The 27,493-nt window shown below is 42.7% G+C and overlaps 2 protein-coding genes across 6 annotated transcripts in view; one reads left to right on the forward strand and one right to left on the reverse strand.

The window, feature by feature from the left end:
* The window catches only part of dock8 (dedicator of cytokinesis 8), a 252,915-nt gene that overhangs the window by 87,790 nt on the left and 137,632 nt on the right, over positions 1-27,493 (reverse strand). For all 5 annotated transcript variants that reach the window (XM_078214327.1, XM_078214325.1, XM_078214326.1 and 2 more), the window contains 4 exons: positions 8,593-8,710; positions 6,188-6,258; positions 3,657-3,801; positions 1,184-1,285 (listed from right to left, as the gene is read on the reverse strand). In XM_078214327.1, coding sequence (XP_078070453.1) covers positions 1,184-1,285; positions 3,657-3,801; positions 6,188-6,258; positions 8,593-8,710 — 436 coding nt within the window. The remainder of the gene's footprint in view (positions 1-1,183; positions 1,286-3,656; positions 3,802-6,187; positions 6,259-8,592; positions 8,711-27,493) is intronic.
* The window catches only part of LOC144495215 (angiopoietin-related protein 3-like), a 30,142-nt gene continuing 23,167 nt past the window's right edge, over positions 20,519-27,493 (forward strand). Inside the window, exon 1 of the mRNA XM_078215286.1 lies at positions 20,519-20,824. Within this exon, the coding sequence (XP_078071412.1) occupies positions 20,519-20,824 (306 nt within the window). The remainder of the gene's footprint in view (positions 20,825-27,493) is intronic.

A 27,493-nucleotide genomic window follows, 5' to 3' on the forward strand; every position in this document is an offset into this window, starting at 1 on the left:
GAATCTTTAGAATCATCTTCCCCAGAGGGCTTTGGTTCCTCAATCATCGAGCATGTTTAAGACAGAAGTCAATAGAGTTCTGGATACTAATGACATTAAGGGATAGGGGGATAGCAGGGGGGAAGTGACGTTGAGGTAGATGATAAGCCATGATCTAACTGAATGGTGCAGTAGGCTTGATGGGCTGAATGTCCTACTCCTGTTCCTATGAAAAAAAATTATCTTTCTCTGTTGATATATCTTCACTGCATTCTCACCTGTCAATTTACAGCTTTTTGTAAGGAGCATCTGAGCCATACATACTACAGTCTGTACCTAGTCAGTCAGTTATAGCCAGGGCAATAGTTGCAGCTTCATTGCTGACTTCAGTGGCCCCACAGAACCACAGCCTACTACTCTCGATCATGATAAGTAACTCCTACTGCAAGCACATGCGAGTGGCTGAAATATAGAGATAGAATTAGCTTTCAAATGAGCTATCAGAACTCACTGTCAAAGCTATGGAGCTGACATCCGTTAGAATGTCAATGCCTTTAGGAGGAGAAGGGAGGGAAGAAGGAACTCACTGAGATAAAAACAAACAAACAAAAAAAATCTGCTTCTTAAATTGATGTAATTGATTGCTTCTTCTAAGTAAATCACTAGTCAGAGTGGGGAGAGTGTGGAATGCACTGCCACATGGAGCAGTTGTGGTGAGTAGCATAGATGCATTTAAGGGCAAGCTAAATAAGTACATGAGGAAAAAAATAATGATGTGTTCATCAGTTTTGATGAAGTAAGGTGGAGAAAAACTCAGATTACAAACCAACTGACTCAAGAACAGCTTCTTCCCTGCTGCCATCAGACTTTTGAATGGACCTACCTTATATTAAGTTCATCTTTCTATGACTATAACACTATATTCTGCACCCTCTCCTTTCCTTCTCCCTATGAACAGTGTGCTTTGTCTGTATAGTGCGCAAAAAACAATCCTTTTACTGTATACCAATACATGTGACAATAATAAATCAAATCAAAAAACATCAGTGATTTCAAATGATTACATGAACAGGAGGTTGGCCATGCAGTTAAGTGCAATTTTATACCATCCAAATTGCATAACTGCCCATAATTTGATTCTGCTAAGTTCAGATGTGCGATCATAAAATCAATGACAAGAATGGTGTATGGAAGAAACACTTACCTCAGGAGAATGCATGGAGTATTTGTTGGGGAGTCTTTCCAAGGCCACGGGCAAACAGTAATGACCTGTTTGAAGACGCTCATTCATAAGAATTGGTAACCACTAGAAAATAAAGATGGCACAATCCATCAATTTATTGAACAGTGCTGGGCACACCAAAGTTATTTCCACAAAGCCAGGACCCATATATAAATGAGCATAACCAAATCTGGTGTAGCAATCACAATCTGACGTATTATTACCATGACTATTATGAAAATTCAAATTACAGCCTGTTCTGTGTAAACAGACTGGGGATGGCAGAACTCCCCACTTGATTCCCCTTCACTGGCTGCATCCCAGTGATGCAAGAGACCAAGGCCAGAATTTTACGACCTCGCTCAGGCGAGGCTTGTAAAATCCCACCCGAGGCCAACGGAAAATTCCGTTCTGCGAGCCGCACCTATCCTGATTCCAGGGTGGGCGAGGCGATAAAAGTCCGGCCTAAGTTTGAAGTGGACAAGAGTTCTATCCCAGACTAGGCCCTGTAGAAATTGCTGGGAAAGACTGATATCTGGTGTATGTAAGTTCTGCCTTAACCGGCAGACCGCTGCCACATTTGTGGTTGGAATTGGCTGGAAGGGTTGAGGTGGGGTAACTGAAACAATTCCACATTAAACAGTAATAGCTTTCAGGTAGGCAAATGTAGTTATGAGCACTAACAGCTTTAAAGAATAGTTATTAGTGTCCTTTCTCAGCATGATGGTGTGGGAAAATAACAATCACAAACATAATGACCTTCAAGGATGGGTAAGCAAAAGTGTGATAAGAAGCACTGACTTCAGTTAGTTAAATTACATCTGCAGCCTATATAATGCTGCTTATTCAGATTTTATACTGCAAGTGTTTTACCAAAAATACATTACACAGCCTTTATATCAGGCGACACTCGGAAGGAGCAGGCTGTGTCTCCCAAGCATTTTGTGAATTCAAGTCTCTGTTACTACAGCGTACAGACTTGAGTGGTTTCAATCTTTTGCCACAACAAGGGCCATGGATTGTTCACCCAGTTGTACTGTTTTAATTTTCTTGTAAACATTATAACTTTTATTATTGTCTTTATTACGTGACGACCTTATTTTTATTTGCAAATGGAACAAAGGAAGCAAGGTGACACAGAAAAGATTTTCAAACATATTTCAAGTCATCGAATTCTTGTTTTCTTGCTGGCCTTTGCAGACTGCCCACTTCTCATTTGCAGATGTTTGAACTTTCTGATAGGTGGCATTTATTTCTGCTTGCTATTTGCTGTTTGGTATTTTCCCAACCTATTCAGTCATGTGATTTACTGTTTTAAAAACACAAGACTTGATCAGGTCTAAATGTCACATAGAAGGATGCATATTGGCATGCATGATGCGTGAAGTCTGACAGTCCAAAGCCGAATTGTTTTATATTAAATTCTAGCCATACTTCTGGAATGATTTCATTGCTTCCAGTTATTGCATGTGATCAGGATCAAAAATGAGCTATTTAAATGGAGAGAGGTTGCAGAATTTTGGTGGTATAATGGAATCTGGGTGTTCTGGGACATGAAATACAAAAAAATGATGCAAGCGATTAGAAGGCAAATGGAATGTTAGTGTTTATTGCAAGGGGAATGGAATATAAAAGTAGGGAAATTTTACTGCAGCTGTACTGGGCCTTGGTGAGACCGCATCTGGAGTACAATGTACAGTTTTGGTCGTCTTGTTTGCAAAAGGGTGTAAATGCATCAGAAGCAGTTCAGAGAAGATTCACTCGACTCATTCCTGGGATGAAGGGCTTATCTTATGAAGAAAATTCAAACAGGTTTCCCGTTAGAGTTTAGAAGAATGAGGAATGTTGAGATCTTAGGGGGACTTGATAGGGTGGATGCCAGGAGGGTGTTTCCTCTTGCTTGTGAGACTAGACCGAGGGCACAGTTTAAAAATTAGAGGTCTACCATTTAAGACAGAGAGGGGGAGAATTTATTTTCTCTCAATTCCACTTTCCTGCCTGCCCCCATTCCTGAGAATTCCTGCCAAGATTCTCTTTCCCAGAAAGCACTGGAGGCTGGGTCATTGAATTTATTCCATGCTGAGTTAGATTTTTGATAGACAAGGGAATCAAGGGTCATGGGGGCAGGCAGGAAAGTGGAATTGAGAACACAACCAGAAAGCGATGATCTTATTGAATGGTGGAGCAAGCTTGAAGGGCTCAATTTCCTAGTTGTGCTCATAGGTCCTACGTTCCTAGTCCAGGGGCACTGAGACCACGTATATTCCCTCAACAGCTTAACTTGACTGGGCGATCAGGTTACATAGAACGAACAAGAGATGAACATGTAACTTTATCCATTGAGCTATCAGGGGAATCCTATTTTGGTGACAAATGTACACCACTGCTGGGACCTCTGGATCATGTTAGTTCACTGATGTTAACAGAAGGTGCTCTGCGAACTGACATAACTTACCGAGTAGCCAATCAGAGTCTCTGGTGAGCCTGCTTGGTTCTGTTTCTGTTGGCAACTGATGTGATAGAAAGTAAACAACAAATGGTGTTTTCCTGTAATCTTGGCAGGAAGTTTAAGTTTTACTTCCTCATAAAAATCAGGTGACCTGCAGAACAAGAAAAGGTCAACAATCAATTGCCATTGTGTATTATTATTTAGATAGTTCCTTTATAGCCCAACTCAATATTTTCACAATGCAAGACCTTAACATTGATAGTGTGACATGAACCCAATCTTGGGTTCTTGGGTTCATGTCACATTATCGGTAACCCCCACAGCTTGCCTCCTGGACTTGCAGAATCTCACTGGCTGTCCTGTCTGGAGACATACACATTTCATTAACCTGTGCCTCATGCTCCCTCCACTCACATTGTCTGTATCTTTAAGACTTGATTATATGTAAAGATTCGCATTCTAATCAGTATTCTGTAAATTGATTTTGTGTCTCTGTGTGCCTTGCTTGGGAGCAGATATCCACTCCATCTGATGAAGGAGCAGGGCTCCAAAAGCTAATGGCATTTGCTACCAAATAAACCTGTTGGACTTAACCTGGTGTTGTTAAAACTCTTACTGACTTTGTCACATGTACAGTGGATACCTCGCTGACTTGAACAAAGAAGAGTTTTTCTGTGCTTTCCAGCAAAGTTATGGGATTGGTACAAAAGCAATTCTGAGGAAATACCCAGGCTTTAATGTTTTTTTTTGCTGAAAGTTGGTCCACGACCTTTTCTTTGTTATAAGTTTTGGTAGACTCACACTGGCTCTAAAATTTGCCAATGAACTACCATTACTGTGCCATGTCCTTTTCTTCACGGAGTAGTTGGAATTCCTGGCTTCGTGAGTTCTTGTCCTGTCTTTTTCTGATAACTCTGGCCCTTTGAGCATTCCTGATCTTAATTGCTCCACCATTGCTGGCCATACCATCAGTTGCACAGATCCTAAACTCTGACATTCCTTCCCTAAACTCATCTACATTTCTTTCTTCTTTTAAAGTGCTTCCTAAAACCCACCTCTTCGGTCAAATTTTTGGCTCTCTGAGCTTACATTGCTCTATTTGGTGTCTAATTTTGCTTTATAATCTTCCTGTGAACAGCCTTGTAATATTTCATTATGTTAAAGGTGTTATATAAATACAAGTTGTTTTATGTGCTTAGTGAGGATGAACAGAGAGCAACAAGGAAACATTTGTCTCCTCAGGGTTCCGTTGGTTTGCAAACTTTAAAAAAAATTCTAAAATATCATTTGATTGTGATGGTTCACGACAGATTTTGCATATGATGATATGCAAATGAACTAAGCAGAACGTTGGGGAAAAAAATACACTTCAGAAAACTAGTGTGATTTTGGGTGTTATTTGCACCTGAATAGAGATTTATGCACATACAGACCTCCAATGAGCCATGAAAACATCTCTAAACCAGAATCTAATCTTGCCTCTAAAACAGATCAAGAATATAAACACGTTGGATGGGATTCTTCGACCATTCACACCAGCAGGATTCTTCCATCCTGCTGCTGCGAACAGAGATTTGTCTGAACACCAAATTCTCTGTCCTCTCTGTCAGTGGCATTGGGGCGTGAACGGCCAATAAGTCACAAAGAAATCCTGCTGAAATATGACATAATGGCAGTTCAACATTGTTGAGTCAGTGTTTCTGTGTAGAGAAGATTTCTATTCCTTAGTTCGTCTAGTCTATTTAGGAAATGTACAAGCCAAGCTGTAAAATTAGAATAAAAAGCAAGGGCAGTTTCTCATATTTCCCTATATACTTATTATCAATGGCAGGTTTAGTTGGCTGACAAAGTTAAATTTAAATGATGCTACATATACGTCCAACTATTTCTGGCTAAAGTGATGGCATATAAACAGGCAAGATTAGAGTGCAAACTGATTCGGTCTGCAATTCCCTTTGGTAAGAAAATGCAATTCACACTGGGATCAAACTTGACTTCTCGCCGTCGCCTAATAGCCGATAGTAACTGTGCTGCGGCCAGACTGCTGTCATATAGTCCCCATGTTGTTTGTATTTGGCGGTTACTAACAACAGTGCAAGGTCAGGGGAGGTATGTCTGTTGCTTCTGCCCATAAGAAAATCCAGTCCACAATATTTATCAAATGAGGTCCTTTTGCTTATTTCTGAGAATTTAATTTCAGCCACCTTCTTTTCAAATTGTTTATACAGTCCTTTCTACGCGGTTGCCTTCTACCCCTACATGTCCACTTCCCATTTGAGAGATTGGGTCAGGCTGGGTGAATCACACCAGGCTTCTTTTGTGCATGCCGTAACAGGGCTGAATTGAGCACTGACTTAGGAAAATAACACATTGCCCATTATATGAACAGCAATTAGGAAAATGCACAGGGAGGCATTAAGAAGAGGACAAAAAAAACATTTCAGAAGTTATGCATACCTATATTGTGTGTTTGTTATTTGCAAAATACATTGCAGAATTTGTTGCACCATGACCCCAATTATATATATAATGCTTACTTGTTATGGTAAGTAACCGCAGTATATGTTTCTGAAACAAACTCTGCATTGCTTGATTTTCCAAAGATAACCTGTAAATTAAAAAAATCATATTTAAAGTCAGGGCAATTGGCATTCTGATAAAAATACTCGAAAGCCTTTAGTTGTTTCTGTTCTCAAAAATAGTGGAAATAATAGAATCTAAATTGTTTAAACTTATTTCACTAATTTCTGTTTGTACTTAAAGGTCATCTCCTAATTGGGATGCAGGGAGTTCTTAAAATCCTTGATGCTCTTTTCACGAATCATCTGCCTATTATTCCTTCTTCAAGTCAGGCGTTGCCACAACCTTTGTTCATTATTATTGATATCGTCATGGCTTTAAGCTGGGAAGTGAGTAAAAATGATGAAGCCTACCTTTGTGTCTCTATATGTTAGTATTGAAACCCTCTGAACTACCAAAGTGTTCCGGATGCAAGAACTTATTGCTTTACTTATTTCATATGTTAGACAGGACATTTTTAGACCTGTGCTACAAGAGGCAAAAAGATACAGAGCCCATTCTCCAGGTCCCTTCTGCCCAGATGCCACAGCCATTTGTGTCAGTTCACTGGTGGGCTGGGTTATTTTAATAGGCTGGTCACGTCCCGAGTGCATGCCAACTGCATAGACATGCAGTATAACACTCTTGGGCTGGACACTCCTGGAACGTGCACTTGCCTGAAGTGCTTTCCCTCTTCTTTTGCTTCTGTTGGAAGGTGGGCAAATGTATGGTTTTAAAAGAAAACAAAATTACTACACATTTGTTCTGCAGTTGTTATACAAGCCAGTTTTCTGGTGTGCTTTCTCAGCAAGTGAGATTCTGTGCCAGGATCACACATTTTTAAGTGATAATATCCATAGATATGGAGTGGTTGTTACAGATTCTGCTTCTGTCAAAAATTTGCCACTAATGTGAGAATACCCCATTGACATGCTCACTTTAATCTGATTTGGACTTACTTTTGTATTATCCCCATTAAAACATTTGAGGATGAGCAGAATTCTCTCTCGTTGCAGGAAAATCATAAAGGTCAGCATAAAATAAAACATGTTTTTGATTTTTCAACTAATAGTCACCAGAGAAAGAAAACATCTCCCATGAGATTTTATCTAATTGAACTTACAATTTCCAGTGGAAAATTAATTTCAACTTAGTTTGTCAATTATAAATGATGGCAAATATGCAAAATAAAACTATCTGAATAAGCAACTGTCATAAATTCTCTGGAATAAAAAACACGCACAAGGATGTTTTTATACTGGAATTAAGAGCACTCTACACAGCCAGAAGGTTCAAATTACACTACTCTTACCCTGTATCCATGACCCATTCGTCTGGATTCATTCACAAGTGGAAACAATTTCTCCACATAAACCATATCGACCCTATTCATAATTTTGACTCTGACTCCTCAGTTATTACATTGCTTTTCCATGAATGTGCATCTAAGTCATTTTGCAACAACGTGCAAGCTCCAGCATTATGGGACCATAGGTTTCCAGGACATGAAAGACCATATAGGCTGGATCTTGCTTTATGTCAATAATGGTAGATCCAAGGTTTCCTCTTAGTCTTTCTTTATCAGAGAAAAGAACCCCAACTTACATTGAGTATATAATTTCATCTCTATGTAAATTACACTGCTGGTATTACATAGAATTACACAGAAATTTCATTACAGGAAATTTCATTCAGCCTAAATGTCAATTCTATTCCATGCGAGCCTCTAAAAGTACCTCTTTCCACTCTGTTTCTTAGTCTCTCTATTCTCTCGTGTACATATCAAGTCTCCCTTAGTTGTTCCTTTACCACCTAGAAGAGTCCCAATTTGTTCAATTTTACCAGATAATTTCATCCCCTCAATTCTCATAACCTGCTTGTTTTGCACCTTCTCCATTGCTTCTATATAATTCTAGCCAGTCAATTTTATTGTTAAATGAGAGCCGGTAAGAGTGTGCACTCTTTTCTAAAGCTAAAATAATATAATAACACATTTAAAAAGTTCCAAGCTAGTTCATTGAGCTACCTGGGACCTTTTTAAATGTAGATTTGAACTGAGATGAAGGTATGTAACCCTAGCGACTACCGAATATGAGAAGGTTATACACCTTTTAGCTTTGGTGCCCAACTTGAGAGCCTGACCTCTGACTCCTCAGTTATTACATTGCTTTTCCATGAATGTGCATCTAAGTCATTTTGCAACAATGTGCAAGCTCCAGCATAATGGGACCATAGGTTTCCAGGACATGAAAGACCATATGAAGGTCCAACCTTTTAGACTGGATCTTGCTTTATGTCAATAATGGTAGATCCAAGGTTGCAACAGGCAGTACACTTCTACAATACTCACACAAAATGAAAAGTGGTTATTTTGACCAATTACCTGCATGGCATTGCTCTGATCCTCATCTGCCAAGAACTGGATTTTAATTGTGATGTTTCTCGCAGAAGCCAACCGGTTGGCAAAATTAAGTCTTTGTGGGTAGACATAAAGTAGATTCCTGCAAATAAAGTCAAAAAATCCCCCAAATCATTACCAACAAAACAAGATCAGCCAAAATGGAAATAAAACTATTAAGCAGCACATCAAAATTTAGGACCATTTTGGATAAACTACTGGACAGTGCCAGAGTGCCCGGTGGACAGTGCCAGGGTGCCAAGCTGGCACTGCACAAGGGGCACTCCCCCTGCCCCCAACCTCCCAGCGGGGTCTCAATGGCCTTCAGTCTTACCAGCGAGGCCATCATGTCTGGTCCCCATTGGTGGGACCATACGTGAACCTCACCACAGAGAACCTTGACCGGCGAGGCCGCAGAGACAAGTGAACCTGGGTGATTGTGTCCTGAGCTCACTTGTAATATTTAAATTCTAATCTAAATATAATTTGAATATTACATTCAGCCTCACGCACCCTTTTCGATCTCACTGGATATCAGGTGCCGGTCAAGTCACGAGAGGCGAGAAATCGGGCGTGAGCCTGATTTCTCGGCTCTCTCATGATCTTATTGGCTCGATCGTGGTCAATGTGTTGATAGCGCCATAGCACGGTACTGAGAATCATAGAATCATAGAAACCCTCCAGTACAGAAAGAGGCCATTCGGCCCATCAAGTCTGCACCGACCACAATCCCACCCAGGCCCCACCCCCACATCCTACCCACTAATCCACACATCCCAGGACATCAAGGGGCAACCTTTTTTAGTATGGCCAATCAACCTAGCCCACACATCCCTGGACTGTGGGAGGAAACCGGAGCACCCGGAGGAAACCCACGCAGACACGAGGAGAATGTGCAAACTCCACACAGACAGTGACCCAAGCCGAGAATCGAACCCAGGTCCCTGGAGCTGTGAAGCAGCAGTGCTAACCACCGTGCTACCGTGCCGCCAATTGAGGAAGCAATTACAAAATTACAAAAAAGAATATGTGTTTATCTTCTATAATATCTTTATATTTTTACCTGGGTGGATTTTTAGCACAATAAAAACTAACGCCTTTGTCTTTACACCGTTTGCACGCTGATTGTGAATTTAGTGCAGACATTAAATTAATACCTTAATCCTTATAAATTAAAACAACCCTGTTCTGATCAATTGAGGCATGGAAAAGGAAGGCCGAGTCCTGACATGTATCCTCATTAGTTGTAATGCAGACCCAATACACACAAATGGCAGCCAGTGGTCCCCTGGAATATACAGACACATGAATTTCCCAGCAAGAAAAGCCTGCTGATAAATTTCAGGAAGCCTAGTTAATTTATCTTCTACTTGACCCAGGGAAACTGAGGTTTGATAATATCGATAGAGTCATAGTTATAAAGTGATAGAGGTTTACAGCATGGAAACAGGCCCTTCGGCCCAACTTATCCATTCCGCCCCTTTTTTTTAAACCCCTAAGCTAGTCCCAATTGCCCATGTTTGGCCCATATCCCTCGATACCCATCTTACCCAAGTAACTCCATAAATGCTTTATAAAAAAAAAAATTGTGCCCGCCTCGACTACTACCTCTGGCAGCTTGTTCCAGACACTCACCACTCTCTGTGTGAAGAAACTGCCCCTCTGGACCCTTTTGTATCTCTCCCCTCTTACCTTAAACCTATGCCCTCTAGTTTTAGACTCCCCTACCTTTGGGAAAAGATGTTGACTATCTAGCTGATCTCTGCCCCTCATCATTTTATAGACCTCTATAAGATCATCCCTAAGCTCCTACGCTCCAGGGAAAAAAGTCCCAGTCTATCCAACCTCTCCTTATAACTCAAACCATCAAATCCTGGTAGCATCCCAGTAAATCTTTTCTGCACTCTTTCTAGTTTAATAATATCCTTTCGATAATAGGATGACCAGAACTGGACACAGTGTTCCAAGTGTGGCCTTACCAATGTCTTGTACAACTTCAACAAGCTGTCCCAACTCCTGTATTCAATGTTCTGACCAATGAAACCAAGCATGGTGAATGCCTTCTTCACCACTCTGAACACCAAAACGAAATACTTAATACAAAATAGATCCTAACATCATTTGAAGTACAGACATCAGCTACTAGAATTTGTGACAGACTCATGCTTATGAAAACTAAAGATTATTTCTAAAGTCGAGAGATTGGGCCCGATTCTCCCATCGCGATGTGCTAATTTTTTGCCGCGTGGAGTTGGGAGATGCACGTATTGGCCATTTCGCGGGTTTCGCTCATGTGTTCCCGAAGCATGTGTATCTTCCACGGCCGGAGAGCAGGCGCGGTCAAGACCACACTGGAAACTGGTGGGGAGACCAGATAAATGGTTTTAATCTATCTTTCTTGTAATTTAAATGTCGTTATCGGGCCCGGGACTGAATTCTCCAGTTCCGACAGCATCTCCCACTCCGCCAGGATTACATCATTCCGGCGGGGTTTAGAGTAGCTCCCCACGTTCGGGGAACTAGCGGGACACCCCACTGGAATGAACAGGGGCAATTGGGGCCCTCCAGGGGGTTGAGTGGGGGGGGGGGGGGCGGTGCCGGTGCCCCTTAGACATGGGCACCCTGGCAGTGCCAGCCTGTGCCCCTTTGCACTGCCCAAGGGGCAAAATGCCCATGCCCAGGGGGCACATTGGCACTGCCCACTGGGCATCAGTAAATGCCAGGGGGGTGGGGCATAAGGGTGATCGGTGAGGGTGGGGGTTTCCCACTGCCACTCTGCATGGGGATTATTCGGGGCTGGAGGGAGGTTAGCGACCAAGGCGGGCTGGGAGGATCTGCCTCCCAGGGTGGGGGGGGGGGGGGGGGGGGGGGGGCTGGTGGGGGGGTTCTGCCTGTTGTGGGGTGGGCATCTGCTGCCGTGTTGGGGGGGGGGGGGGGGAGGGGGGAGAGGGATTCTATGCATGGAGCCAGAGAAAATGGGTGTGGTATGAAATGAGTGCTTTGCGTCAGTATTCACCAAAACGAAGGACTTGGTGGATGATGAGCCTGGGAAAGGGTGTGTAGATAGTTTGAGTCAGATTGAGATCAAAAAGGAGGAGGCATTGGGGTTCTTGAGAAACATTAAGGTAGACAAGTCCCCAGGGCCTGATGGGATATACTCCAGGATACTGAGAGGGGCAAGGGAAGGATTTGCTGGGGCCTTGAGAGAAATCTTTGTATCCTCACTGGCTACAGGGGAGGTCCCAGACGACTGGAGAATAGCCAATGTTGTTCCTTTGTTTAAGAAGGGTAGCAAGAATAATCTAGGTAATTCCAGGCCGGTGAGCCTTACATCAGTGGTAGGGAAATTATTGGAGAAGATTCTTTGAGACAGGATTTATTCCCACTTGGAAATAAGTGGATGTATTAGTGAGAGGCAACATGGTTTTGTGACGGGGAGATCGTGTCTCATGAACTTGGTCGAGTTTTTCGAGGAAGTGATGAAGATGAGTGATGAGGGTAGGGCAGTAGATGTTGTCTACACGGACTTCAGGGAGGCCTTTGACAAGGTCCCTCATGGCAGACTGGTGCAGAAAGTGAAGTCGCATGGGATCAGAGGTGAGCTAGCAAGGTGGATACAAAACTGGCTCGGTCAAAGAAGACAGAGGGTAGCAGTGGAAGGGTGTGTTTCTGAATGGAGGGCTGTGACAAGTGGTGTTCCTCAGGTATCAGTGCTGGGACCTTTGCTGTTTGTAATATATATATATAAATAATATATATATATATTATATATATATATAAATGATTTGGAGGAAAATGTAACTGGATTGATTACTAAGTTTGCGGACGACACAAAGGTTGGTGGATTTGCGAATAGCGATGAGGACCATCAGAGGATACAGCAGGATATAGATCAATTGGAGACATGGGCGGAGAGATGGCAGATGGAGTTTAATCCGGACAAATGAGAGGTAATGCATCTTGGAAGGTCTAATACAGATAGGAAATATACAGTAAATGGCAGAACCCTTAAGAGTATTGATCGGCAAAGGGATCTGGGTGTACAGGTACACAGGTCACTGAAAGTGGCAATACAGGTGGAGAAGGTAGTCAAGAAGACATACGGCATGCTTGCCTTCATCGGCCGGGGTATTGAGTTTAAAAATTGGCAAGTCATGTTGCAGCTTTATAGAACCTTAGTGAGGCCGCACTTGGAATAGAGTGTTCAATTCTGGTCACCACACTACCAGAAGGATGTGGAGGCTTTGGAGAGGGTACAGAAAAGATTTACCAGGATGTTGCCTGGTATGGAGGGCATTAGCTATGAGGAGAGGTTGGAGAAACTTGGTTTGTTCTCACTGGAGCGACGGAGGTTGAGGGGAGACCTGATAGAAGTCTACAAGATTATGAGAGGCATGGACAGAGTGGATAGTCAGAAGCTTTTTCCCAGGATGGAAGAATCAATTACTAGGGGGCATAGGTTTAAGGTGCAAGAGGCAAGGTTCAAAGGAGATGTACGAGTCAAATTTTTTACAAAGAGAGTAGTGGGTGCCTGGAACTCGTTGCCGGGGGAGGTAGTGGAAGCAGATATGGTAGTGATTTTTAAGGGGCGTCTTGACAAATACATGAATAGGATGGGAATAGAGGTATATGGTCCCCGGAAGGGTAGGGGGTTTTAGTTAAGTCAGGCAGCATGGTCAGTGCAGGTTTGGAGGGCCAAAGGGCCTGTTCCTGTGCTGTAATTTTCTTTGTTCTTTGTTAGGTAACCACTAAATGTTACTGAAGAACAGTTCACACTTTTAACAGATTATGAGATGAAGTATTCCTCTTTGGGGGATTCAGCATTACTTCCCAAAAGGGGGTCAATCTCCGCATCGTAACAGTGTTAATGAAAGGCAACTAATACATGAGTGTGATTCAACTTTTCATTAAGTATTTACTTCCTTAGCTTGGGTAAATGCACTTCAGGACTGCTCGGTATGTGTGGAAATTCCCAAGGATCTTCTTCGGGTGTTCTATGTAATTCTAGTTTCAAACAATTGTCTGTTTTGAGTTAACAGAGTTTAATGAAGGCAGTAATTAGGGTACTACACAGTTAGTTTTAGTGTCCCTGGATTGAAAGGACAAAATCAGATATCTCGCCTGCTTCCAACAGCTGATCAGTCTGGATATCCTGTATGGCTGGATGTTGGGCGAGGACAGAATCAGATTTGACAGTGATACCCCATGCAGTTGAACAGCATGCAGATACATTACCAAGACTCATTTGTCAATAATGATCACCTGGCCAGCAGTCACTTGTAGGGAATTAAATCCTTCTAAAAAAAAAGAATGGGAGGAATAAATGCTAGTCCTGCAGTGTAAGGCAAGTGGATGATGTGGCCTCACCTTGATGTCAGTTACTTAGCATTCCCTACACTTACCCATTACTATGTACACCTTCAAAGCTGGACCGTTAGAGCACAGTGAAGGCAGAGAATGATTAACACTTATCCTAAAGTCAGTGCTCTACTATATTATTTCAAGACTTAACCAGTGTAAATCATTCTTCCAACCCCATTTCTCAAAGAAAATATAGACTGGAGCTTCACTGAAGTGTTGAAAGGTTTAATTATATTGGTAGAAGTCACCCTTTAGACAGATCCTTGAGAACCTGTTTGCTATGTTCCCTGAAACACGGTCTGGTGGGAGTTTATTTTTTTTTTTAAATGACGAAAAACAAATTGCAGCAACTATTTTGAGAGCAATAATTTTGATCATTGCATGTACATGTTCCTGTCTGGAACTCACACCCACAGATTTCATGGCTACAATGCACTAACTATGTTATTAAAAGCATAATATTTATAATTTTCTATGCCAGGATGGTTCATGAATCCAGAGTTTGTAAAGGAAGCAAGCATTCACCAGAAATAAATAATTTGCCACCTGGTAACAAGGTTAGAATGTTACTGAGTAACTGTAGAAATAAGCAAAATGATTGGAGAACACATTTATCACATTTAAACCATCCAGGGCATCTGTGCTGGTGTGTTCACTGCCACTGCATAGCTGTATTGTTTTACAGGGAATACTGGTGTAGGATAAGTAATGGATTGCCATGTATGCACCATTATTCTAGTCCTCCAGGGTAGGGCTAAATGGGATTGATGGCGCGCACTCACCTTGATGTGAGTGGCAAGTGCAGGGAATGCCTAAAACATTGGTGAAGGCAGGGAACTTGTGATAATGTCTGTTCTTTGCTATCTTACTTCAGAAGAGGGAAAGAACAATCTGAATAATTGAGCCTTATTCCTTACAGTGAATTGCTGAGGTGCTGTATTTCCTCCACAACACCTTAAGGCCTATAATATAAAATACTGTGAATTGTGGCATACAAGTTGATCTTTGAAGCCTCTAAGAATCCTTCCAAAAATGGAGGTTTTTCTTATATGCCGATAAATTGTGAGCTGCCTGTGTTGGTATAGGTGGTCGCCATTTTAAAACATGAAAGACCATAACACTGGTAATCAATATTACATTTTATTGAATGAATTAACCACAAATTTTTAAATGTAACTTTACTAAGAGCACATCACTCAGTAGTGGTGGTGATGCCAATGTTGCCATGAGAGGACAGAACCAGGCACATGTATGGAAATCAGAACAAAAACACAATGAACAGAAGATAATCCATAAATATTACCCTTGTGAGATGCATTACAAACAACACGCATTCTTCCCAATGTTTCAGCTGATTGATCAAGTTAACTGCTGAGCCACACAAAACGGCAAGGTTCAATTGCAGGTTATGTTGAATTAGACAATAAGAGTTTTAGCAACACCAGGTTAAAGTCCAACAGGTTTATTTGGTAGCAAATGCCATTAGCTTTTGGAGCGCTGCTCCTTCGTCAGATGGAGTGGATATCCGCACCAACCTCTGCAAGACGTGCCGGACCATCGACACGGATGCCACCATCCCACGCGAGAACCAGGCACACGGTACCCACTCTTGCAACTCAGTTTCCCCAGTGTACCATGCCTCGGGACATCCTTTCCTGCAGCGTATCAGGTGAACAGCGTTGGCCGAGTTGCAAGAGTGGGTACTGTGTGCCTGGTAGATGGTGTTCTCGTGTGGGATGGTGGCGTCCGTGTCGATGGTCCGGCACATCTTGCAGAGGTTGCTGTGAATATCCACTCCATCTGACGAAGGAGCAGCGCTCCGAAAGCTAATGGCATTTGCTACCAAATAAACCTGTTGGACTTTAACCTGTTGTTAAAACTCTTACTGTGTTTACCCCAGTCCAACATCAGCATCTCCACATCAGAATTAGACAATCACAGATGTGGTGGTGCAGGAATTGACTGCATCGCCCCTGAGACAGAGAGAAAGATGTCCCCCAGGACGCACTCTAATCACTGGTCAGTGATTTCTGCTGCAAATGCACTTCAGATGACGACATGATTGAAGTGGCCCCGAGGGGCAAATAGCCTCGAGTCACAATCTGGGTTTCCAAATGAACCGAGGACACTTGGATAGAGCACCTGATGAGATCTGGAGTTTGTATAATTATACCCCAACCAGGAGTCAATGCTTTTAGACAAGGAAGATGGCGGCAGGGGAAAAAAAATGAAAAAAATGAAAGTGCCCAAGTGTTAGATCGGCTGAACTGGATATCAGCATGTGTCAACTCAATCAAAATAATTTTTATTCATTCATGGTTCGTGGGTGTCAGTGAGGAGGCCAGTTTGGAACACATCCTCTTCAGAGTAGAAGTGATGGCCAACTCCAAGAGAAGACTTGTAGATCCAACTATGGTGCAATGCCTGGTGGCCAATGTTACAACGTCCATGGCAGTACAAGCAGCAGGCATCCAGAATCTGAGTGCTGCAATGGAAGCTTAGATTGCTGTAATGTTAACTCAGCTCAGACTGCTTCCATCATCACAGTGGATTAGTGTGTAAAAGAGCTTTTAGGGTATCAGAGTTATCCAGCAATCAGTCTTCCATCAAAGTACTAGGATTACTGAGGCACTCTTGTGAGGAAAATTGCAGTGGTTGCGGAGCACAAATCTGTCCTCTTTCAGGAAGACAGCAATCATCCTCCCAGCCCTGCCATGTTGCCACTTCCCTTATCTGCCCATTAGCTTATCCACACTGCTGCTGTCCATGCCATGATGAAGGTGCCCACAGTTGGGTCTTTACATAGAACATACATAGAACATTACAGCGCAGTACAGGCCCTTCGGCCCTCGATGCTGCGCCGACCAGTGAAACCAATCTAAAGCCCATCTAACCTACACTATTCCAATATCATCCATATGTTTATCCAATGACCATTTAAATGCCCTTAATGTTGGCAAGTCCACTACTGCTGCAGGCAGGGCATTCCACGCCCTTACTACTCTCTGAGTGAAGAATCTACCTCTGACATCTGTCCTGTATCTATCACCCCTCAATTTAAAGCTATGAGCCCTCGTGCTAGCGATCACCATCCGAGGAAAAAGGCTCTCACTATCCACCCCGTCTAATCCTCTGATCATCTTGTATGCCTCTTTTAAGTCACCTCTTAACCTTTTCTCTAATGAAAACAACCTCAAGTCCCTCAGCCTTTCCCCATAAGACCTTCCCACCATACCAGGCAACATCCTGGTAAATCTCCTCTGCACCCTTTCCAATGCTTCCACATCCTTCCTATAATGCGGCGACCAGAACTGTACGCAATACTCCAAGTGCGGCCGCACCAGAGTTTTGTACAGCTGCAACATGACGACTCCTGGCTCTGAAACTCAATCCCTCTACCAATAAAAGCTAACACATCGTACGCCTTCTTAACAACCCTATCAACCTGGGTGCCAACTTTCAGGGATCTATGCACACCGAGATCTCTCTGTTCATCCACACTACCACGTATCTTACCATTAGCCCAGTACTCTGTAATCCTGTTACCCCTTCCAAAGTGAATCACCTCACACTTTTCCGCATTGAACTCCATTTGCCACCTCTCAGCCCAGCTCTGCAGCTCATCTATGTCCCTCTGTAACCTGCAACAATATCGACTTTAGTGTCATCCGCAAATTTACTAACCCATCCTTCTACGCCCTCATCCAGGTCATTTATAAAAATGACAAACAGCAGTGGCCCCAAAACAGATCCTTGTGGTACACCACTAGTAACTGAACTCCAGGATGAACATTTCCCATCAACCACCACCCTCTGTTTTCTTACAGCTAGCCAATTCCTGATCCAAACCGCTAAATCACCCTCAATCCCATGCCTCCGTATCTTCTGCAATAGCTTACCGTGGGGAACCTTATCAAACGCTTTACTGAAATCCATATACACCACATCAACTGCTTTACCCTCATCCACCTCTTTTGGTCACCCCTCAGCCTCCTACGCTCCAGAGAAAAAAGTCCCACTCTATTCAGCCTCTCCTTATAACTCAATCCATCAAGTCCTGGTAGCATCCTAGTAAATCTTTTCTGCACTCTTTCTAGTTTAATAATATCCTTTCTATAATAGGGTGACCAGAATTGCACACAGTATTCCAAGTGTGGCCTTACCAATGTCTTGTACAACTTCAACAAGACGTCCCAACTCCTATATTCAGTGTTCTGACCGATGAAACCAAGCATGCCGAATGCCTTCTTCACCACTCTGTCTTCCTGTAACTCCACTTTTAAGGAGCTATGAACATGTACCCCTAGATCTCTTTGTTCTGGAACTCTCCTCAACGTTTAAGCTAGGAGCTGTTCAAGTCTCCTCCACAAAGTCAGCAGCGGTAGCACTGCATAGTAATGCTGGCAAAGGCGCATAGAAGACTGGCACAAAGAGAGCGCACAAGGGTCATTAGTTGACTTTTGTATGCAATGATAAATTTAGTTTGGAATACTTATTTTGTATGCATTGCAGTCAAGCCGATGTTGTGATAGTCAGTGATGAAGTAAGAGAAGGTGTGGGATTATTGGTGAATGGGGAATTAAGGTTGCATCTACTGATACAACTGGTTCTTCATGGACAGCTCGAACAGAAAGGGGTTGTCTAGATTTCCTCCTTCATTCTTCTTCCTCGTCCTCATTCTCCTATTGCTCTTCATTTTGCTAGTTGTATAATTGATAGAAAGACTGTCGTCTCTTGATTAGCAGGTTATGCAGCATGGAACAGACCACCACGATTCTTGATACCTGCTTTGCAGAGTAGTGCAGGGTTTCTTCAGAGGGGTCCAGGAAGTGGATGCATTGGCATTGGAAATAATCACATTTTACCTGCAGTAGTACTTTCGTTGTGTGCATATTGTCTACATATGATACTGTCCCCCAGTATCCATTGGACTGCCATGGAATGTGGGGATTATGATACTAGGATATTGGGCATATCTGTACGTGGTCACACACCAACTTTTAAAAGTTTATTTATTAATGTAACCATTTGATATAAAACATCAAACTACAAGATGCTGCAACTATCTCCAGCTCCAGCCTGAAAGGAGTAAGGCATATAAAAGGTTCTTTGCCACAGTCACCTTTCCCTGCTCAGAGGTTGTGGCTGCAGCAGAAGGAAAATTTCCGTGATGATATCCTTAGCGTAAAGCAAGCAAAATGAACTTCAGCACGCCATTCCCTGTTGACCTTTGAACTTGAAACAATGGTAGAAAACATCAAACACTTGCGGCAGACAGAAGAAATGAACCAACGAACCCATTGGTCATTGATAATCCCTTTAAATTGGCCTGATGAGGGAAATCCCTTCTGATGCTGGAACTGTGTTCAGCTCCATAGATTAACAGAGGATATTAATAGGCGTGCTGACCTTCAAATGGCACCAATGGTATTAAATTGTACGGCCCACTGATGTCAAGATCTGTTTGCTTTGCATACTTCTGCAGGACATTCACTTTCCACATGCTAACACCCTCACCAATATGATGTCTGGGGTGATTAACCTGACAAGTGTGTTAAAAAAATAGCTGCTCTGTTAATAAACAATATTGTTTCAAATATATCTCCAGTGGGGGGGATTGCATAGCATCATGACCATGAGTTTAAATCACCATTCAATTTAAATCTACCGCTGATCAACACAATTAAAGCCCTTTTCTATATTTCCAGTAAAATCCTATGTAAAACAAACTAATATCAATTCACTTGCCAATTAGCGTGCATCATTAGCAAAAACCAGTCCCTAATTTAACATTATTGTGCATAACATTCTCATTCAGTGAAACCATAGAGTGAGGTGGGTGTTAGAATTGTCAGTATACAGTAAGGGTGCTCTCAGAAGCTGCAAAAGAAGCACAATATTGAGGCAGAGCTGAGGTTCCTTTTCCCCCTTGTGCACCTACTTGTCTTACGCCTAGCCTGTGAGTGTTCGCTGCAAACCCTGGTTACAACAGTTCTCAGCATCCTTTTTCTCACCATCATTAAACCACAAGTGCATTGGATTAAAAAGAAACATGAGAAATATATTCAACATGTATAGTTAGTAAGACAAGCACATTCTGGGTTTATAAAAAAGAGAAAAATACTTTTAATAAGCTAAACAGGGACATATTTTGGAGACAGTCTCTTAAGAGCAGCTACTGCATAGCTGTGGTTTTTACAATGCCACTTTGGTTCCCAACGAGTTTAAGTATTTATTATTCAAATAAGTGGAACTGGGAGGACCCTGCAGCAGTACATAAGGGAGCGAAGTGTCTGTTCTGGCACATCAGAAGTGATACGGTTTCTGTACCAGCAGTGGGGAAAAGAACTGATAAGATTGAACTGCCTGTCGGTAAATAATGAAGACAGTTCATTTTATTGTAATAATGTGTCTTATTTGCTCCACGTTGGGCCTTCCTGGGAACACTCGCAGAGGAGAGAGAACTCAATTTGCCTCGTCAGAGGACATTCGCCTACTCGCCCATGGTCTTTACCTGCTCGGGAAAGGGCTGAAGGAGCACACAGACAAGATGAAGGGAGAGATGAATGCTGTTTTGGAACAACTGAGTGTTTACAATAGCTCCATCAACAACCTGGGCAGCCAAGTCAAGCTTATAGGCAGTGACGGAAAGGATCTGAAAGACAAAGCTCAGGAGCTGGAAATTGAGGATGAGGAGCTTCATAACGGATTCATGGAGCTCAGTAATAAGCTAATTAAAGTACTGCAGGACCAGCAGTCAGTTGTCAACAAGGTAAATTCCCTGGAAGGAAAGCTGGAAAGGATTCTGGAGAACGACAAGGGGAAAAACAAATCTGCCGATGTCTCCTTCTACAGGGTAAGTCAACACATCCTGAAGTACCAAAAATGTTGGAAAAATAAAAGTTTTATATACAGTTTAATGACTTTGTTGATTTATGGTGATATTATGTGACTATACTCAATATAAACCTCTTGGATCTTACAGTAAGCTGTTGTAGGATTGGATAACTTTCCCATAGGAATTATTTGCGTGAACTGTCTAGAGCTACAAAATATCACTGCAGATGTGCCGCTTCTTGAATAAAGAAGAAAATAAGATCTTGGTACTTTTCAGGTATTAATTAGATTTATATATGATAATATATAGCACATAGGCGTGCTAGATTAGGCAAGTAAATAGCAGAAAATTTGGTGGGTTGGGGGCGCATGCTGTAAAAGAACCCAACTAAACTTTCCTTCTGTTTAAATTTAAATAATGGAAGGAAATTGAGGTGCATTCTTTTACTGGCACGTGCTCAGACACATCCAGCTTTACAATATTCATTGTGCCCAGACACCTCAATCCACCCGTGTATAGACCCAGAATTATCTCTAGTGTTAACTGCAGCCATTGAGTGTATTTACAAAAAAGTCAACCCACATTATTTAAAGTACAAAATGACCATATTAATGATGTAGATGCAAGTCTAGAAGTTTATTAATGATGTAATGAGGGAGGATGGACGGGGGATAGAGAAGGGGAGAGCTCAGACCAAAGGATTGAGATGTGTTTACTTTAATGCCAGGAGTATAGTGAATAACGGGGATGAGCTCAGAGCGTGGATTGATGCCTGGAAGTGTGATGTGGTGGCCATTACGGAGACTTGGATGTCTCAGGGACAGGATTGGATACTCCAGGTGCCGGGATTCAGATGTTTCAGGAAGGACAGGGAAGGAGGCAAGAGAGGGGGTGGAGTGGCACTGCTGATCAGGGATAGTGTCACAGCTGTAGAGAAGGTGTATGCTGTGGAGGGATTGTCTACAGAGTCTCTGTGGGTGGAAGTTCGGAGCGGGAAGGGGTCGATCACTTTGCTGGGAGTTTTCTATAGGCCGCCCAAAAGTGACAGGGAGGTGGAGGAGCAGATAGGGAAACAGATCTGGAGAGTTGCAATAATAGCAGAGTTGTTGTGATAGGAGACTTTAATTTCCCAAACATGGATTGGAATATCCCTAGGGTAAGGGGATTGGATGGGGAGGAGTTCGTTAGGTGTGTTCAGGAGGGTTTCCTGACACAGCATGTGGACAAGCCTACAAGAGGAGATGCTGTACTTGACCTGATACTGACCAATGAGCCTGGACAGGTGTCAGATCTCTCAGTGGGAGAGCATCTTGGGGATAGCGATCATAACTCTATCTCCTTTATGCTTGCATTGGAAAAAGAGAGGATCAGGCAAGCTAGGAAAGCGTTAAAATGGAGTAAGGGGAAATATGAAGACATAAGGCAGCAAATTAGAGGAGTAAATTGGAAGGAGGTATTCTCAGGGAAATCTACTGAAGAGAGGTGGCAGTTTTTCAAGGAATGTCTGTCTGGAGTTCTACAGGCCAACGTTCCGAGCAGACAGGGAGGAGTTAGTAAGTTAAAGGAACCGTGGTGCACGAAAGCTGTGCAGGACCGAGTCGAGAAGAAAAGGAAAGCGTACAAAAGGTTCAGAGAGCTTGGCGAAGATAGGGATCTAGATGAGTATACGGCTTGTAGGAAGGGACTAAAAAACCATAGAACCATAGATAATTACAGCTCAGAAACAGGCCTTTTGGCCCTTCTTGTCTGTGCTGAACCATTTTATGCCTAGTCCCACTGACCTGCACTTGGACCATATCCCTCCACACCCCTCTCATCCATGAACCCGTCCAAGTTTTTCTTAAATGTTACCACTTTATCCGGCAGCTCATTCCACACTCCCACCACTCTCTGCGTGAAGAAGCCCCCCCTAATATTCCCTTTAAACTTTTCTCCTTTCACCCTTAACCCATGCCCTCTGGTTTTTTTCTCCCCTAGCCTCAGCGGAAAAAGCCTGCTTGCATTCACTCTATCTATACCCATCAAAATCATATACACCTCTATCCAATCTCCCCTCAATCTTCTACGCTCCAGGGAATAAAGTCCCAACCTATTCAATCTCTCTCTGTAACTCAGCTTCTCAAGTCCCGGCAACATCCTTGTGAATATTAGGAAATTAGGAGAGCCAGAAGGGGTCACGAGAAGGCCCTGACAAGTAGGATTAAGGAAAACCCTAAGGTGTTCTATAAATATGTGAAGAGTAAAAGGATGAGACGTGAAGGAATAGGGCCTATAAAAGGTGAAGGTGGGAAAATCTGTACGGAACCAGTAGAAATGGCAGAGGTGCTTAATGAGTATTTTGCCTCGGTTTTCACAGAGGAGAAGGACCTGGGTGGATGTACTGCGGGCTTGCGGTGGACTGAAAAGATTGAGTATGTGGATTTTAACAAAGAGGTTGTGCTGGAATCTTTGAATGGCATCAAGATAGATAAGTCACCGGGTCCGGATGGGATGTACCCCAGGTTACTGTGGGAGACAAGGGAAGAGATTGCAGAGCCTCTGGCGATGATCTTTGCGTCGTCGATGGAGACGGGAGAGGTGCCGGAGGATTGCGGATGTGGTTCCTATTTTCAAGAAGGGGAATAGGGATAGCCCAGGAAATTACCAACCGGTGAATCTAACCTCAGTGGTTGGTAAGCTGATGGAGAAGATCCTGAGGGACAGGATTTATGAGCATTTAGAGAGGTTTAGTATGCTCAAGAATACTCAGCATGGCTTTGTCAAAGGCAGATCGTGCCTTACGAGCCTGGTGGAGTTCTTCGAAAATGTGACTAAACACATTGACGAAGGGAAAGCGGTGGATGTGGTTTATATGGATTTTAGCAAGGCGTTCGATAAGGTCCCCCATGCAAGGCTTCTAGAAAAAGTGAGAGGGCATGGGATCCAAGGGGCTGCTGCCCTGTGGATCCAGAACTGGCTTGCCCAAAGGAGGCAGAGTGTGTGTATAGATGGGTCTTTTTCTAAATGGAGGTCGGTCACCAGTGGTGTGCTCCAGGGATCTGTTCTGGGACCCTTGCTGTTTTGTCATTTTCATAAATGACCTGGATGAGGAAGTGGAGGGATGGGTTGGTAAGTTTGCCGACGACTCGAAGGTTGGTGGGGTTGTGGATAGTCTGGAGGGATGTCAGAAGTTACAGAGGGACATAGATAGGATGCAAGACTGGGCGGAGAAGTGGCAGATGGACTTCAACCCAGATAAATGCGTAGTGGTCCATTTTAGCAGGTCAAATGGGATGAAGGAGTACAATGTAAAGGGAAAGACTCTTAGTACTGTAGAGGATCAGAAGGACCTTGGGGTCCGGGTCCATAGGACTCTAAAATTGGCCCCGCAGGTGGAGGAGGTGGTTAAGAAGGCGTATGGTGTGCTGGCCTTTATCAATCAAGGGATTGAGTTTAGGAGTCCGGGGATAATGATGCAGCTATACAAGACCCTCGTCAGACCCCACTTGGAGAACTGTGCTCAGTTCTGGTCACCTCATTACAGGAAGGATGTGGAAAAGATTGAAAGGGTGCAGAGGCGATTTACAAGGATGTTGCCTGGATTGAGTGGCATGCCTTATGAGGATAGGCTGAGGGAGCTCGGTCTTTTCTCCTTGGAGAGATGTAGGATGAGAGGAGACCTAATAGAGGTATATAAGATGTTGAGAGGCATAGATTGGGTGGACTCTCAGAGGCTTTTTCCCAGGGTGGAAATGGCTGCTACGAGAGGACACAGGTTTAAGGTGCTGGGGGGTAGGTACAGGGGAAATGTTAGGGGGAAGTTTTTCACACAGAGGGCGAGTGGGCGAGTGGAATCGGCTGCCGTCAGTGGTGGTGGAGGCAAACTCAATAGGGTCTTTTAAGAGACTCCTGGATGAGTACATGGGACTTAATAGGATGGAGGGTTATAGGTAGGCCTAAAAGGTAGGGATATGTTCGGCACAACTTGTGGGGCCGAAGGGCCTGTTTTGTGCTGTAGTTTTTCTATGTTTCTATGTTAGTGGGAAAAAGCTGTATACTGAAACAGGTATTAATCCATTTTTTAAAGTATTAAAGATTTTTGCTGAAATAAGAGAAAATTAAATGACATCGGAGCCTGTAATGTGTTTGTCCACTGAAAGAAACAATGGCAATTTTCACACGACTTACAGATGTTGTTGAATAATCTAATCAGTATCTATTGCAAATATTCCAGGCATCTATGAACAATGTGGATATACACATGCACTTTCCCTCTCTCTTTCTCTAACCATTTTACAATGAGGAATGTTAGCACAGTGGTCATGTTTCTAACGTAGTATACAGAGGCCTGGACTAATGATCTGAACACACAACCAAATCCCACCACACCAGTCTCAGTTAAAAAGTAAATCCGGGATAAAAAGCTAGTACCAGTAATAGTGGCCACATCAATTTCGGATCATTGTAAAAACCAAAATGGTCCATTAAAATCCTTTTGGGAAGGAAATCTGCCATCCTTATCCAGTTTGGTCTATATGCGCAATACCATTGACCCTAAATTGCCCTCTGAAATGCCCTAGCGAACCACTTATTTAAGAGAATTTGATGGGCAATAAATGCCAGCCTCGCCAATAATGCCCACATCCACTAAATTAAAATGCATGGTACTTATATGGCTCTCGAGGAGTTCTATATTTTTCTCAGCTGGCTATTACTGCTCTTTTGTTAAATGTACAAATTGCTTTACCGTTATCAAGTCTTCACTGGTCGATTTTCTCTGACATTGTACTTGAAGAATGAAGAAAAAAAAACACTTCATAAAAACAAGCAGGATAAAAGGCTGTGAGACTAATTGAATCCAGACTGTGGACCGAGAGATAATGGAAGGGGGAGAGAATGAGGAGAGTGGAAAGGAAGGGGGAAGAAGCAAGTGAATGGATGGAGAGATAATGAATAGGAAAGGGAAAGGGGAGGGAAATAAAGAGAGGCAGGAGAGGAGGATGATGTGGATGGAGGGGAAAGAATATCAGCTTGGTTCATGACATGATAGAATTTCACATTCCATTTTAGAGTGAAAAGCATGGGTCTGAAATTAGTGTCTTAAACTTAAGAGTATAAAGTCAGGTTGGCTAAAGTGAAATGGGAAAATAGGTTAAAAGATAAAAAAACAGTGACAGACAGTTAAGGAGATATTTCTTAACTCTCCACATTTCATTCAGCAAAAAGACTCCGAATAGGATGCACCATCAATGCCTAATTAAGGAAGGTAAGGATGGTATCAAATTGAGGAAAAGGTGCACAATGCTGCAAAGATTAGTTGCAGGTCAAAACAAAGAGGGAAAAATTGGAGTACGAGAGAAAACTGGCAAGAAATATAAAAATAGGCAGTAAAACCATCTACACATACATTAAAAGGAAAAAGAGTAACAAAAGCGAGCACTGCTCCATTAGAGGGTAAGATGGGGAATTAATAATGGGAAACAAGGAAATGTCAGGGACGTTGAACAAGATTATTGTATCGGTCTTCACAGTAGAAGATACAAAAAACATCCAGAGAATAGTGAAAATCAAGGGGTGAAAGGGAGAGAGAAACTTAAAACAATCACTACCACGAGAGAAAAAGTACCAGGAAACCTAATGGAACTAAATGCTGACAAGTCTCCTAGACCTGGTGGCTTGTATTTTAGAGCCTTAAGTGGCTGCAGAGATTTAAATGCATTGGCTGTAATCTTCCAAAATTCCCTAGATTCTGATAAGCAACAAATGTAACACCACTAAACAAGGAAGGAGTGAGAAAGAAAGCAAGAAACTATAGGTCAGTTTGTTTAACATCTGCCATTAGAATCCATTATTAAGGAGGTGGTAGCAGGACATTTAGAAAATTATAAATACATCGGGCAGAGCCAACTTTGTTTTTGATAAGATCACCTCTCGTTCTTCCAAACTCCAAACAGAGATCTTTGTTACAAGCAGGATAAAGGGGAACCATTCGATGTAGTGCATTTGGATTTCCAGAAGGCGTTTGAAAAGGCGCCGCATAATTAGTTACTGAACAAAACATAGTTTTGGAGGTGATATATTAGCATGGATAGAGGACTGACATACAGAAAAGGAGTCAGGGTAAATGGATAATTCTCAGGTAAGTGAACTATAACCAGTGGGGTACTGCAGGAATCAGACCTGGGACCTCAACTATTTACAATCTACATTAATGAATTGTCTAAAGGGACCAACTGTATTGTAGCCAAATCTGCTGGTGACATGAAGATGGGTAGGAAGGGAATTGTAAGGAGGATACAGAGAGTTTGCAAAGAGATATAGAATCATAGAATCCCTACAGAAGGAGGCCATTCGGACCACTGAGTCTGCACAAGCTCTTTGACAGAGTATCTTAGCCAGGCTTTCTTCTCCACCCTATCTATGTACCCCACACATTTACCATGGCTAATCCATCTAACTTACACACCTTGAGACACTAAGGAGCAATTCAGCATGGCCAATCCACCGAACCTGCATATCTTTTGGACTGAGTGAAGAAACTGGAGCATCTGGAGGAAACCCATGCAGACATGGGGAGAATGTGCAAACTCCACACAGGCAGTCACCCAAGGCTGGAATTGAACCTGGGTCCCTGGTGCTGTGAGGCAGCAGTGCTAACCACTGTGTTAACCCAGGATATGGATAGGTTAAGTGAGTGGCCAAAATAAT

The sequence above is a fragment of the Mustelus asterias genome, chromosome 6 (assembly GCF_964213995.1).
Source record: "Mustelus asterias chromosome 6, sMusAst1.hap1.1, whole genome shotgun sequence".
Taxonomy (NCBI): domain Eukaryota; kingdom Metazoa; phylum Chordata; class Chondrichthyes; order Carcharhiniformes; family Triakidae; genus Mustelus; species Mustelus asterias.